The sequence below is a fragment of the Neolamprologus multifasciatus genome, chromosome 11 (assembly GCF_963576455.1).
Source record: "Neolamprologus multifasciatus chromosome 11, fNeoMul1.2, whole genome shotgun sequence".
Lineage (NCBI taxonomy): Eukaryota > Metazoa > Chordata > Actinopteri > Cichliformes > Cichlidae > Neolamprologus > Neolamprologus multifasciatus.
Window position 1 is genome coordinate 12,408,262 of NC_140449.1, and position 15,992 is coordinate 12,424,253.

The 15,992-nt window shown below is 40.7% G+C and overlaps 1 protein-coding gene across 6 annotated transcripts in view; it reads left to right on the top strand.

Annotated features, from left to right (window-relative positions):
* trak1a (trafficking protein, kinesin binding 1a) overlaps positions 1-15,992 on the top strand; it is a 49,030-nt gene that overhangs the window by 21,393 nt on the left and 11,645 nt on the right. For 4 of the 6 annotated variants that reach the window (XM_085177497.1, XM_085177498.1, XM_085177496.1 and 1 more), the window contains exons 3-7: positions 13,384-13,460; positions 14,404-14,520; positions 14,673-14,773; positions 14,981-15,089; positions 15,878-15,956. In XM_085177497.1, the coding sequence (XP_085033623.1) occupies positions 13,410-13,460; positions 14,404-14,520; positions 14,673-14,773; positions 14,981-15,089; positions 15,878-15,956 (457 nt within the window). In that variant the 5' untranslated portion in view covers positions 13,384-13,409. Of the gene's footprint in view, positions 1-2; positions 4,996-5,063; positions 9,904-13,383; positions 13,461-14,403; positions 14,521-14,672; positions 14,774-14,980; positions 15,090-15,877; positions 15,957-15,992 lie in introns of those variants that run through there. The other 2 variants (XM_085177492.1, XM_085177495.1) reach the window with 2 other exon arrangements.

A 15,992-nucleotide genomic window follows, 5' to 3' on the forward strand; every position in this document is an offset into this window, starting at 1 on the left:
GTTCGTTATGCTGCGTTATTCAAAATATAATAACACGCGTGTGCTGTTGTTGGAGAGTGACAATGAGAGATCTGAGTGTTATGGCAATGTTAATGTTGTGGAAATGAGAGAGGGTGTTGACTCCGTTGATGTCTCCGTTAGTGTGGGCAAACCAAGTGACCGTGGTTGCCAAAACAAAATTAATAACTGCTGTCTATCTCACTCTGGTTAATGTTTTACTTTTTCGTGTACCTAGTGCGCATGTTGTGTGTTTTTTATGCCGTCGTCAGCATTATCTTATCAAACTGTGGCTTTTGATTGCAATCTGTGCCAGCTAGAGCACATACAGACCCACATACACACAATTTGAATTAAACAAACATGCACAGGCTCGTGATAACATGTGCAAACACTGCACATGGCAAACCAAGGGAGTGTAAAGTGGGGGTTTTTTTCTTCACAATTAATTATTAATATCTAACTCATGTCTACTTGGAATAGTGACTCAGGGTAAAAACATGTTCTAAAAATAAACCAAGCATCTTATAAATAGGCTTAATCAAGAGCTGCAAATACACCCCAGTGCCCCATTGCCTGCACCTTCAATTTGGTATTTACATTCATCACAGAGAACCAGCCTATCAGGTGATAGCGAGGGGGCAGAAGAGCCATTATTACAAATCATGAAAATTGTTTTTTGCTGTGCAGTCAATACCATCACTGTGATTTGTCATCATCTGTATCTCCACTTAGATTTTTACTAGCTATCCCCATCTGCTTCAAGGAGATGGCTCTGTATCGGCACCCTAAGCAGGAGCGATACATGAGCTAAGATCTTTTTAAGCATTTATATAATGAAAAGTCCAACCCAACTTGCATCTTAATCAGGAGCGCTGTGGGGGAGGGGGATATACTACTCGCTGTTGCATCATCCGAGTAAACATTGATTTGATCTGGTGCCTGAGAAGGATGAGTGTGAGGAGGTTGTGACATGAGGCAGCTGACCGATCGAAGGCAAATCCATGCTGTGATGACATAAAATGCACATGTACCAAAGACTGTGGACTGTCTGATTGGTAAATTTGTGTCACAGCCTCAGCTGGTGATGGATATGTGTCAGCAGAGTAACAGATAACATGTAGGAGATGTCATTTTTAAAAAGACTGAGCTTTTAATTAGAATAGCTGTATGTTCGGGATTGCGTTGTTTCCTATTATTTTATCTTTTGGTTCAACTGCATGCCTGAAATCAAATAGCAGTGCACAGATACGTATAAATGCAATGATAATACAAGTATTAATGTGCAGGCTCACTTGGCAAGCAGCTCTAACTGATCCTGTAATGGGGTCTTATGCAACCTTACTGCATTACATGAGTAAGCAGTTATATGACTCTACTGGCCATTAGCATAAAACCATGCATGTCACTTAGTTAGCAGCAGTTGCTTTTTTTTCACACTGTGTAAGAAACACTGGCTGTTTGTATGTTGTTAGCCTTGTCTTAGCCCATCCTGTGAGCATGTAGCTGCTTTACGCTGTAGTTTCATAATGTGCTTCTCACTGGTTCCTCTCACGTGCTTTCTGCCTCCCATGCATGCGCTTCATCACTCCCTATATGACAAATCCCAGAATCCCCATTTTGGTTCATTCATTTTGAGTTAGCCACGTCACCCCTGCCAACGCTACACTGCCTTCTCTGCATCTACATGCTGCTCAGCCATGGCTTTGGAGTCTGAGGCTGTTTCCATAACAACCACGCAGAAGGACAAAGTAGAGGAGAGGAGGGAGGGCGAAATGCTGACATGTGAATGGTGGGCGGGAAGAAGCTGGTGAAATTCTCCCCCCCCCCCTCATTGGCTACAGACATCCTTTTAGCCCACCCATCCCACCGTGTCGTCATTCTCATCATTTCTGCTGCAAAACCCGTGACTGCTGCTGCCTCGCTCTCTGTATCTCTGTGTTTATTGAGTCATTGCTGGAGATGCGGTTGTCCATGTGTTGAGCTAAAGAATGTTACAAAAGGGAAGGAAAAGGTCATTTTGCGACCTTAAGAAGAGAACATGGCCAGAGTAACAGCTGACAGCAGCCGAAGGTGGCCTGACATGAAGCTATAAGTGGATGGACCTGATTATTTGCTCTGATTTGTTTTGGAGTGACTTTGGAAATGTGACGACAGAAAATAAGGAAGATGAGGGACATATTTGGCAGAAGATGGAAAATTTGCTGAAAATGGTAAAGACTTCCTGACGGACTAAAATACAAATAAGTGACTCTGTGTTTTTTCCAGCTGACAGCCGATGACGCAAATAATGGTTCTGACTGATGACATCCAAAAATGGCACCAGCAGTGCATTAAATTAAGCATAACACAGCAACGGGCTGGTGTTACTCAGTGTGGAACAGAAAAGAAATCTGATCATGAGAAGCAGATTCTTACCTAAAGTAACCGTGTCCATTCTGGTATCTGCTAAGCATGCTGAGAAAGAAGAATTGAGATGCTGACCTATTGACCACCAGACTCTACTGGAAACCGGTTAAAGTGACAGATGCTTGTTTCTGACCATGCTGGGATGCTACAGTTAAGTATGCTGGGACATTGGCACATCTGTCTGTCAGAGCAGTGAGGATGAAGAGACGAGGCCAGACCAGAGGCCAGAGGTTTGTTAAGGCAGACTACTACGAGCTGGACTGGTACTATGAAGAGTGCACTGATGGTAAGAGAGCACTTTAGTGTGGATTAACATGTACAAGCTGAAAAGCCAGACACTTTCCTGGAGTTGGAAAGAGGCTAATTTCTGTATGTAGCAAGTAAGTAGCTTCTATTGGATAGCTGATTTCAAGTGGAAGACTGTTACTTAGACGGCTGTTGTGGGGATTGTATCCAAGTAAGACATTATTAGTACAGAACAGATGAGACTGTACTAATAAAGAACAACTACAATGGAGAAAGAGAGCTATTTCCTGCACTTTACATACGTCAACATGTCAAATTGTTTGCAATCGATCTAAAAAGGAAACCAATTCAAAGCAGGGGCATGGAGGACTTCCTGGAAAGTTAGCTGGGAATTTTTTGGCTTCAATTTCACACATATTTGAAGTGCTTTGAGGAAGTCGTGCACACTGAATATACATTTACTGTCTTTTAAGTAACTCACTCTTGGGATCCGCTTGAATGTATGCTAGTTTCTTTCCTAATTAAATGATGTGAATGTCACCTTGTGGCTTGGCATTCTCTGCAAAACCATGAAGGTAGGTGTTGTGGAAAGGACAGAGGAGCAGCATTATAAACAGTAGGTGCTGTAATAGGTGGTGTTTGGCAGGTGAGTCAGTGGCTCCTAATATAGAGCCAAGTAGTAGTTGTGGGTGTTGGAAGTGTGACTGGACTTTATGGTGGTTCCTGTGTTTCTGGACAACAACTAGAGATCTTGTTGTGCTAACGCCAGCTCCCTGCTGCTGATGCAGCGGGTAGCTGGCGTTAGCACATAGAGACAAAATGAATAAAGGTTATGTTGTGGAGATGGTGACAAAGTAACAAATTACAATAATCTAGTCTCAATGACATAACTGCAGTAAATGATCTCCATAACAAAGAGCAGGATTTTTTATTTTTTTTGAAGAAACCTGTCATTGCTTAGAAATAAGGTTTCGAGTTTAGATCTGTGCTGTTTAGATCTTTGCTGCGATCTGTGACCTGTCTTAGCTAAGTTTGCATCCATGTATGTGTTTCTGCTCATATGCACAAAAATGAAAGCTTTTATCTGTAGCTTGTCCAGCAGAGCGGCTCCAACTCGGTCGTTATTGTACGGTGAGGTCTCACTGTAGCACATGTAGCAGTGCACTGTGCAGATGGTGCTGTGGAGTCAAGCGGTGTCCTCACTGTAGGTTGCTGACTTGTTTTATTAGAAAATGCTGCTGGAGCGTTAATGAAGAGCTGATATTAGCTGATATCAGCCCCTGTTGGAGACCTAAAAAACAAAACAAGCTTAAACTAATGCAACGTTATAAAATGATCCTTTATGTATTTACAACATCCTGTGGTATTGTCTCAAAGTAGCTTTAGTGTGTGACTTGAAATGATTAAATACCAGATTGAATCTGCAGATTGATCCACGTGGTCATGTGACACGTGTCACTATCAGCAGGGTGCAGTAGTGGCTCGCTTGTTACCTTTTAGTGCTTAAATTTTTTTTTTTTTAGTTCCTACTCTTTCTTCACAATCATGTCCGTCTTTCTACTCTCTTGCCTTGGTCTTTTTTGCTCCCTAATTATGATGCACCTGCTTATGGTCCCTTTATTTAAAGTGGGATGTAACGGATTTCATGCTATACGTATAGTTCTCACCTATAGTAATTGCTTTGCTTTTGGTTGTACGCATGCACATATTTGTGCACTTTTTGTATTTTGACATCATTAAACTGCACACTTAATATGGATGTTGGAGGAGAAATGAATTCATTGTCCTATATTATGCATTCTTACATAACAGTTTGAGATGGATTCCCAGTTCGAGCTGCGCAGCTTAAATGTTATTCACATGTGGCCAGCTGGTATAGCTTTTATTTCCAGTCTTTTTTAGGAACTGATATTGCCTGGTAGACACTGACTGTAGGTTTACTGTGTTAAAATGTTTAAATGCTGGATGAGAAGGGACACACGGCTTCTTTGATAAAGCTTTTCATGGAGTGTCGAGGCAGAAATAGATACGCAGCTGGTTTTATGTTGGGGAGGGATGAGGAAGTAGGTTGGCTTATATTTAGCCCAATGATTTGCATGCTCCTCCAAGCCAGTCTTGTTGATATCAACCTGACAACGACTTTTTGGCACTTCCAGAGGCCTTCAAACAAATGGCTTCATGGACAGAGGACAACCAGGACAGCTGGGCTCAGAGTGGGGCTGGGGCTAAATAAAAGGGCCCTGTTTTTCCATTGGGAATGTAAGACATGGTTCGAACAATATTTCAAGCTCGACAGCAAATCCCAGGAAAATACTTAATATTGGATACCATTTTTGTGTGTGTGTGTGTGTGTGTGTGTGTGTGTGTGTGTGTGTGTGTGTGTGTGTGTGTGTGTGTGTGTGTGTGTGGAGGGGGGGCACAAAAAGAAACAATGCAAACTATAACATCAATGTTTGTTTAATACCTCAGTGTTATTCAAATTGGAGCTTTGACAAATTGCAGGTCCATAAAGTGATATTCAATGTTGTGAACGTCAGCTTCTTCAGAGGGCCTGTGTGCCTGACAGAAAAAGATAAAGCCAATCCAATCTTTAATTGATAACGTGATAAACCCTGCTTCCGGGTCCAAACTACTCTGCGTTTATTAAGGTTGTTGGGTTTTCAACGCGTCTTAATGCTTTGCATCTTGTCCTATTTAATCTGAACAAGCCCCTAAATAAAAATTTTTTTAAAAAAAGGTGGTGATCACTGTTGGCCTCTCTCAATTTTTATTACCACTATTCTACCACTATTTTAAAGCTCAGTTTTTAAAACCTTACGATGTAACTACAGCCCAGCCCATGCATCAGTATATTAATGACTAACCTCGTATGGTAGATGGTAGAAGTTTGGTCCGTTTACAGCATCCTGCTGTGCAGACACATTCGTCCCTAATCATTGGGAACCTTCCATTAACTTTTATCGAGTGGAAAAAAGTTAGTGCTCATCCTCCAGCTTCAGTATGTTTATATTAAGCTAACATGCTAACATAGCTGTGTAGCTAGCCACCACGTAGCACATCATTATATAGAGACTGACAGACCACGTGACTTTTGCGCATTGCATGCCGGGAACTCGTGGCAAAACAATCCAAGTACCGCATCAAATGCAAGCATTTGCAGCACCGCAAAACGTTCATTCTCCGGTTCCAATACCTTCTTGCTTTTTCTTTGTCCCCCAAAAAAGGAATATACAAAACGAAGGAGAACAATGCTGGACCGTACAAATACAGACTTGATGAAAAGTCAAAGAAAAGATACGAGGACAAAATCAAAGGAGTGAAAGGTTTAGACCCTTAAGAGCACACAGAGTGGACAAAAGACGTTAGCATGCTGCCCAACTTTCACAACGCTCATATTTATAATTATACGGTTCTTGGAGTGAGTGCATACACATGAAGTTTAGTAACTTCAGGTCCCTGCAACAAGCCCAGGTACAGTTTACCGACGGATGGGTACAGGACCTTGAAATGCACCGTGTAGAACGAAAGACCATCGTACGTATCATAAGTTTACCAGTCTCACAAATCGTCTTCATAAATACACATTCGTTAACCGTTTATTAATAGGAGCTTTGAGCTCAATGGTAATTAATTAGTAGTGGAAATAATTTTTGGTACGCATTACAGAAATGTAGCAGTGACAATAATATTGTATGCTGTAATCGTACTGGGCAATTAGTGATACAAAAAAAACCTGTTTTATCCTGTGAATAAAAGTATATGTTTTTGTCAATGTACCATGGTAATATCAGAAGCGAAACGCAATATTGTGTCAGGACAATTCACTATTTATGCACAATAGACAAAGGAGCATAGCACAACCATTTCAGTTCAGCGCCAGACTTACTTGTAACCTATATCACCAATTATGTTATGAAAAATGATGTATTAACTACTACAAAACACTGACCTTTGTGGAAATGCTTGGAGCAGACTAACATGTGAGCTGGAGTGTTCTGGGACGTTATATTTGGTCTTTGAATGGCTGCAATCCAGGCCATCCTTCGCCTCTTTGTTACTTCAGAAACATGGCTCGAACAATTTCTCTTCAACGACGTAATCCAATAACAACCGATCTCTTTACCCATCGGCTTCCCGTGGCTGTTGCAGTTAATAATACAACAGCTTCTTGCCATTTTTTGTTTTTCTTTTTATTGCTGTGTAACTGATTTCAATTGAAAGCCTGCGTGCGCTAGTACCTCTTGCCACAAGTTCCCAGAATTCTTTGTGATTTTGCCCCTGAATGACGTCACATTTTCAATCTCTATACCAGCTAGCCCAACTTCAGTAACCATACAAACGTCACTACTGTTTAGTTTTCTATCTTCATTTATGTCAGAAGTGATAGCAGTGCTGCACGTTTAAATTTTTTCCCAAATCCCTCAGTCAGAACATGGTATATCATCTTTAGATGGAAATTTGTTACACCTGGTAGAGCAGCCACACAGATCATTTTATTGAAGGTGAAAGAATTCCGACAGTTTGTAACTCTCAGTGATGCCGCAGTGTTTGTTTGACTTTGGGACCTGAAGCGGAGTTTGGACCCGGACACGGCTAATGACGTCAGACTTAAAGACTGGATATGGAAGTACCTTAAACCTGCATTATGTCTCAAGGCCACCAGGTGGCGATAGCTGTGGTTGCAAAAAGACGTCTTGTGTCTATGTGAAAACAGTGCTCAGTTTTGACCTCATGAACTTTCCTGCTGAGTTCATGAGCTCAGTCAGTCATTTTTGGTCATATTGAATAAAAAATTAAGTCTATTTTGGTAAATGTTGGTGTTTCAAATGGGAGGATTATCCGTGGTACAAAATGGTCAAGCCCGCCCATTCTCATATCACAGTAGCCACGTCCATGTACCTTGTCTACGGTCCCTAGCTGAAATATGTAAGCTGAAAATTTTCAGCTTACATATTTCAGTTTGTTTGAAAGTCTTATGTTTGCTTATTGATGATTATCAATTTCTCGGGAAGCTTTTTCTTAACTTAATTTGATATAAAATGTACATTTGATGCACCATTTAAGTGGATTAACAACAAAAGTCAACATTTTCCGAAACAAAAAGTTTTTGGTTTTTGAATAAAAGACTCAGAGCTTATTGCAAAACAACATATTATGTTTCCATAAGAGCTAAAGTGTGAGAACTATTGGAGCATTAAGAGTCAACACAACCATAAAACAAACGCTGCCTGGAGACACTGAGTGGTGTTTGTCAGAGCTCTTTTGTTGCCTGCTGTGAAGCATCCATAGGAACATTGAGCGGAGTTACTCAGGCATGCGGGGCAGTATTGAGCTGTCATCAGTGTTCTAGACCAATTACTATAATTATAACAGTTGATCGCGGACGAATGACCAGAAGACGGAGCTTCTTTGATGTGTCATTTTTGAAGACTGGCCCATCTCAACAGCTCAGCTCAGACAGACATGTGGCACTGACATAGATCATATATATATATTTAATCTTTTTTGTTAACATGCAATGAATATTATGGTGTCTTATGGTAATATCTTCTTTCAAATGTTTATGTTTATGTTTTTTACCTCACCTCTTCCACCGGAACTATTTAAATGTTGCAATAAAGGTTATAAATTTACCATTAAGCTGATGTCACAAATTTACTGGTTAATTTGTGGTTTAATTTAAGCCATCAAACAGTTTATTGGTCTTTATTAAACTCTTGAAATGTTGTGAAACTTTGCTGGAATCTTTTTTGTTTTGTTTTTGAATGGCTTGTTTCATGTCAGCGGTTGGCTTGTTGCTCAGGAACTTGAGGCATGAGATTTGATGCCAAACTGAAACTCTGTCTGTCCACTCTTTGCAAACTCTTTTGTTGTTGTGTCTTAGTCATCCACTTCCTGTATGTCCCCATTCAATGAAAAGAAATATTTTTGCTTTTGCATCACACACTGGGCTAACAAGCCAGAAGGAGACACAGATGCCTTTGGGGTTGTATCAGGAAAGGGCATCTGGTGTATAAAATCTGCCAAATCAAACCCGCTGTAGCGACCCCTGGGGAATAGGGGAACAACCCAAAGTAACTTTATTATAGCTCACCTTGTAAATGCAGTTCATGCAAGATTAGGGTTCACAGTGCCTTGTGTTTTGTAGGGTCAATTTGTATGGCTGTACAAGTATGTCTCATGAAACGAGTTTATTCTTCAGTCTTTCTTCTGATTGACTTCATGGAAAATCTCTAAGCAGCTCAGCTCAAAGTGCCCTAGCTTATCTCTTGACTCTCTTGATAACACTGTCTGCACGTTAACTATAGTATGCAAAAACATTCACCTGTGAAGGTGTGTGTTTGTGTGTCTGGCCCAGCCCTGGAAACAGGTTGTGTGTTATTTTATGCCCTGCCCTATTGTCACCATAGAGCTGAGCAGGACTGTACCAAGTTATTTTAAGGGTAGGGGGGGCCGATTGTAAAGTGACTGTTTTTTGTTGGGAATTGTTCAAGGAGAATTCTCTTTTGGTTGTCTCTGTTGTTGTTGGTCTGAACCACAGCAACCACACATTAGTAAACCACTGGATGGATAACACAGATGAGAATTAAAGGCATAAATGTTATGCATTTTCAATGCCCTCATCTGCTTGATTAAATCCGTTTTAACCTATTTTTCGTTAAATTGTTTGTTACATTGTTGACCTGAGGGAGTGTGCCAGTTAGACCGATGTTTGTGGCAGAGTGGAGAAGGCCATTCACTGACTGGCCACAGAGAAAAAGGGGAGGAGTTTGGTTGTCTCACTGAGCTGCCATAGAAATGACACACACGCTTAGAAATTCAATTAGAAGCAGGTCCACGCACACAGGCTTTACCAGACATGTACCATGGAGTGCACAGAGAGGCACATGACATTTAGGGAGAAACTCAGTCAGTTGCCTTCGGAACACACACAGCATTGTTTGCATACTTTCACACATACACACACACACAGACTAGGAGATTAAAACACACACAGGTAGAAACCATGGTGTTGTACCTTGTTAGCTGAAGCATCAGGGGAGAGGATGGCACTCTTCTTGTATGGCGATGAGGACAATTTGGATTTGCTGAACGAGGATAAAGAATATGTTTGTTTGCCGAAACATGACAGCACGGAGCAGGAAGAAGAAGAAGAAAAGGAGGAGGAGCAAGAATATACCAGTTTTCCCAGTGATGGAAGGTCCGAAGGGGATGAAGAAATGGATGAAGAGCAGCAAGTTCTGTGTGAAGGTAGCAGTGAGATGTGACTAAATCTCTTGATGTTACTTTTGTTAATCCTTATCACTCAGTGCAGTAAGACACCTGTTTATACGATTTGGAACTATATAACAATAACAGACGCCATTTAACCTTTCTGTAGGCTATCATATCTCCTGTGGCTGTGGTTTCATCCAGCAGGTACTCTCCCTGATGTTGATTATTTGTGTGTTTGGTTTCAACACAGCACGGTTCACCTGCCTGCTGGGCTGACAAGTTCAAATATGGGCTTGGCTTTTCATCTCAGCTGTGACTTTTGTTTTTGATATGAAGAGCCAGCAGGCTGCAGTTTGAACTGCAAACGCACTCGGTCTGTGTTTAATCCTTCTAGGGTTTGTTTCAGGGATCCTTAAAAAGAGATGAGGGAGAAGGATGTACATCATGAGGGATGTGCACGTACACTAATGCCAATTTGTTAAGCAAGTCTTTTCGCATTAATGTTCGATAATGTGTGAAGTGTTTGGTCAGCACGTTTACGTCGGCTGCTGTTACATGGATATGTTTTGCAGTGGCTGTTAAGATAAATACGTGCTGCTCCAGCTAAAGACGTGGTATTTAATGGTCTACACAGGCTGTGCTTGGGGTATTAATGTGAATAACAGGGCTTCCTTTCTGTTTTCTTTTCTTTTCTTCTCTATGAACCTGTGTGCTACAATTTAGGTTATTATAATGTCTGTAACTCCAGACTTCAAGCGCACCCACTACTTCTGCTGCACACACAAAACCGAAGGCCACGAGGGTGTGCTCACGTGAAGGTTTGATTACATTATGGCTCTAAATACAGAGTCACCAACTCTGTAAGATATCTGTGTTTAAGGTGATTGTCTTTAGTCCTGCCTATCTCCAAAACCCACATAGTTTTCACAGCTGCTGAACAGGACCACTTGTCTGATGTCCCCTTTCCTTTGTCATCGTCTTGGAGCAAAATAAATAGAAAGAGATGGTGTGTGCGTGTCTTAAGTTACCCAGACTTTGGATTATATATCAAGAAAACATCCTGCTCACCTTGCAGAATTAGGTTACGCTTCCTCTTTGATAATCCAGGTTACAGTCACCTTCTCTAACCTGTGCTGTTTGTCTTTAATGCCTGTTTCTCACCAGACTGGCTTATTAAAGTCAGTCAGTAATAGACAGACTTTCTGTAGCCAGATCCGCTTTTGTTAGTCAAACCATCCTCACTTTTTTCAGCTTAGCCGTTTGACCTGGGTGGAGTGTTACCATGGAACCAAGTCAGCATGGAGAGTTTGATAGATGGGAGGTAAACAGGCTGCACTCTCACTATCTGCAGCAGAGTCCTCTATTAGGCCAGATATCAAGTAAATAAATGTCTTGTGGGTGTTGTGTCTCTGTGTCTGTGCGTGAGTGCACGTACACAGGTTTCCTCATACCAAATTATCCCAGTACGTTTGTGGTTCAGCAACGCAAACATGAGAAAAGACTGAGCGTGGATGTTTCTCTTTGTGTGTGTGTGTGTGAGACACACTTGTGTCTGACAGATAGTTAGCCTTTTGTGATCAACCTCTTTGAAGTGGGACTGTTTTTTTTTCCATTTATTTTTAGTATTACTATCAAGGTAGCTTGAATATTGGCATGTCAGTACACTTGTGCCATCCATCCATCCTCCACTTATGCAACTCAGCTCACAGCAGGCAAAGCAGGATATTCGACGTTCTTCTCCCTACACTTTCCAGTTCCTCCAGAGAGATCCCAAGTTTCCTCTCAATAGAGATGAGATGCATAATCTCTCCAGCAGGTGCATGATTCCACTTGTGCATGCCTGAAAAACCTCCAAAATGACGATCAAGCCAAGGTGCCCTTATTTAATCAAATAAAATGCCTTCGTAGTGCTTCAACGTTTGCTACCTTTGTTAGCTTACTTAGTTAAGGATTTAATCCATTATTAACTTTTATTTCCATCAAGCATCCTTTTCCTTGTTTCCAGCAGCCATATGAGGTCTGCACCACACAAGGACATGAAAATCTGTTGTTTACATTGGCCGGCTCTCTTTTGCATTCTGCCAGAACGTCACAGAGTTTAACATGTTGATGAAATTACTTTTCTCCCTCTATACCCAAAGTAAATACCTTTTTTAAAAAAAATAAACATTAACAATTTATTATTGGTTACAAATAACATAATTTATCTTAGTGAGCTTACCGACATATTGCAAATCTATCAGTGACAATTTATGGGATTACAACTAAAATAAGCCTGATCAAAAAGAGAGTTGGTACCTTTTTTGGAAATGTGTGTAACTAGTGGAGCTTGATGGCTCCATACTACTATGATTTGCATTTGTATAGCTCACAACATTTACATTTTAAAGGCTCCCCTGGGCCTGAGCAGGGGAGTGAGTGGGGGTGAACTGCCCGTCCTTTCAGGCTGAAACTTGGTGCGAAAGCATTCTTCCCTGCCCCCGAGTTTCTGCCGTTAATGTGCATTTCCACAGGAATTTATAGCAATGTTCATTTATGAAAGTCTCACTTTTCATGCAGTGGAAACTTTAAAAAAAAATCTGCACTCACAAGTGAAGATACTTTCTAAAAAGTTGCTATAATTTTTTTTAAATAAATTTGAATGAAACAAGTTGGTATCAAGAAACAGACAAGCTAGTTTTGTTGTTTTATGCAGGTTATCTGTCTATGAATCATGTTTCCAAATTAAACTATGAAGTCATACAGATGTAAATTTCTGTTTGAGGACTGAGGGAGTTAATAATAAGCAGCATGGCTGAGGCGTGGCCCTTCACTCTGACCTCTGTGTCAGTATTCAATAACTTATCTTTTCTGAGTCACTTGCTAGGAACAAAAACCCTGAGCTATGCGGAGGGGCATTGTTGGCGTATTTATGCTTTCATGACTTTAGTGCTGTCAAGTCCAGTCTGCACTGTGTGCTGCACAGGGCTGTAAAACCGGGCATATGCATGAAGATAAATAAAGCTAATGCACTCCACACCCACAGCCCACACCCGTTATAACTATGAGCTTTATATGGGGGAGAAAAAATGCCTTTTCTTCCAACACATTATTGTACAAATGTCTTAATGCATGCTCAATCATCCAGGTACGTAAATCCCAAAACTGGACATGTTTATAAGTATTTACTTTTATACAGGTCATGTTTGTCAGGTATGAAAATAGAAACTAACTCCTTAAAGCATCCAACCTGACATTTTATCAAAAATGGTAATAATATATTATTTATTTGTATTATATTAAATGTTATATTTAATTTAATTTAATTTAAATCTTTAAAGAGGCAATAAATTGCCCAAAAAGTTGCCCATAGTGCTTTTTTCTGGCTTGAGTGATATGAAAGCATACATGAAATCAGCCTAGATTATGATTTAATAACATGATTTATATTACAGAGTCCAAAAAAAAAAAGAACTGTTAAAGCTTCTTCTGGAAATGTTCAGCACTCAGTTGCTTTCACTGTTTCTGTGTCTGCAGTGTTGTGTGCTGACAGAGTGGGCCAGATGACGAAGACCTACAGCGACATTGACGCTGTCACTCGACTGCTGGAAGAGGTAAAATTCAATAAAGTAGAATAACCAGGAACCCAGGACACTGTCAGAGGGTCTGCAAGGCCGTTCGGTCACATGGTGTTATGTCATAGTCAAAACGCGGGCGGATTTATTAGGGTTGCGACAAAGAAAGCAACGTCATAAAAGCTGTTTCCATCGGCTGATATTCAAATGTAACTTTATCCTCCTCAGCTGACTGCGCTGACCAACAGAATGTAAAGCAGGGAGGAAAACAGGGTGACGTCACTGTTAAAGTATGAACCTGAGCAACCGGACAGCATTGTGAAAGCATGGCTTAGACAAACAGCACCATCACCAAACACATGACTTCCATTACTGCGAACACAATTAATGTCAGATCTGTATATTTCTGAACATGTCAGTTATTTTTATTTCTTGTAGCACATGAAACTATTGCAGTATTTGCTTTGCTAGTAGCTTTATTATTAAATAGTACAATAAATAGTCCTGTTGATGTAGTGATAGAAACAGGAGTGGCTAGTTAACAATAAGCTTTTAATTATTGCCTCATGTTGACTGACGGGAGTTTTCCAGTGTGGCTGATGTACAAAGGTTTCCTTTTGAGGTTCATATTTAGTGATTAGTGGATATTGTGTTGCTTTTGCAACTCTCTTTTGTTTTGTCCTTTTCTTCACTGATGTATTTGAATTTTCCCAACATTTAAAGCTGGTTTTAGCAATTCTGATACACGCTAAGAAAGGTTGTCTGGTGTAAAAACTTTGTGTTAAATCAAATATACAGATCCTTCAAACCCATGTTTCTAATAAAGGAGCAGCTGAAACAAGCATCTATATATTAAACTAGGCTAATGGTTGAGGGGTTTAGTTTACGTAGACCTGAAACAGGGGAAAATGACTAACACTGGTCTTTGCAAATGTTTAAACTATTGAAATTCATTTTGCTAAACGCAGCTTTGTCTCTGCAGAAAGAGCGCGACTTGGAGTTAGCGGCTCGCATCGGACAGTCACTGCTGAAGAAAAACAAGGCCCTCAGTGAGAGGAATGAACTGCTGGAGGAGCAAGTGGAGCACATACGAGAGGAGGTAAACAACAAATATGTGTGCTCGTCAGTACTTCAGTATTTGGTGGTGGGAACTGTGTAATAATGTATGTCTCTGATGAGCCGAACGTCTTGCATGCCACCCCCCCCCCCCCACCCCCCAATCTTCTTCTGATGTTAATTGTCTCCTTATAGGTGTCTCAGCTGCGCCATGACCTGTCCATGAAGGATGAGCTGTTACAGTTCTACACCAATGCAGCCGAAGAAAGCGAAGGCGAGTCGATTACCTCTACACCGTAAGTCTCCTTTTATTACCTCCTTTCCTTGCTGCTCAGTATATTTCCTCATTGTTCCAAAAAAAACAAAACAAAAAATTAATCCTAATAATATCACAATTTAACTTAAAAGTTCTTTGGGTTTTAACAGGTTTTCTTAATGAAAATATATAAAGTCTGTTGAATGACTTAAACTAACAAGCGCAACTCTTTCCTGTGTGTTCACAGTGTCCGTCCCAGTGAACCAAGTGTGTCATCTCCAAACTTTTTCCCCCTGGAATCGTTGCAGAAGAAACTCAAGGATTTGGAGGAAGAAAACAAATCATTGCGATCTGAGGTTTTTTTTTTTTTTTTTTTTTGCCTGATAGTCTAACGCGCATGCACTAGAAAACTACTTTTCTTCTTCTTTTGACTACTCAGTGTGTCCTCCTTCACTATATCCATGAATTTCCACTGTCGTCTTCCTCTTTTCCTCCTGCCTGACGGCTCCGTCTTCAGCATCTTTTGTCCAGTATATCCACTCTCCCTCCTCTGCTCATGTCCAGCCTTGCCTCTTTAACTTTGTCTCCAAAATATTCAACTTGAGCTGAGCTGTCAGTCTGAAGTACTCAGTGAATGAATCAGACCCGCACGGCATTCGGTAACTGTTTAGTCACTTTTATTTATATGTCACACACCCAATGTGTTTAGTTCAGCACTGCTAGTTCAGCCATGGCCAGTTTTCCAGCTGGCTCCACGCTCACACTGCTGGTCCCCGACATCACTAAAAGGGAAAAAAAGAGTTCATCAGCCTAATTCCCTTCACCTGGACCTCAGCCTCCCTGACACTGCCCCTCGAGCCCGCTGAGCCAAAAACCACACCCCTGCCACATACTCATTTCTGACTTTGTCCATTCTGGTCACTTCCATTGAAAATCTTCTAACTGGCCCCCAGTCTTTTTGTCAGTGTCTCCACACCATACATCATAGCAGGTCTCACTACCATCTCATAGATTCCCTTTCAAAAACATTCATATAAGAAAGTCTTATATGAATTATAAGCTTGATCTTATCTTTGCTGTGATGTGAAGTTATTTATTAGGATAATAATGTTATTTCCTGTTGTTATTTTCATTTTCCCTCCAGGCGAGTCATTTGGAGACAGAAACGATCTCCTATGAGGAAAAAGAGCAGCAACTTGTCAATGACTGTGTCAAAGAAATACGTGAGTGGCTTTTTTTGTTTGTTTGTCTCCACACAC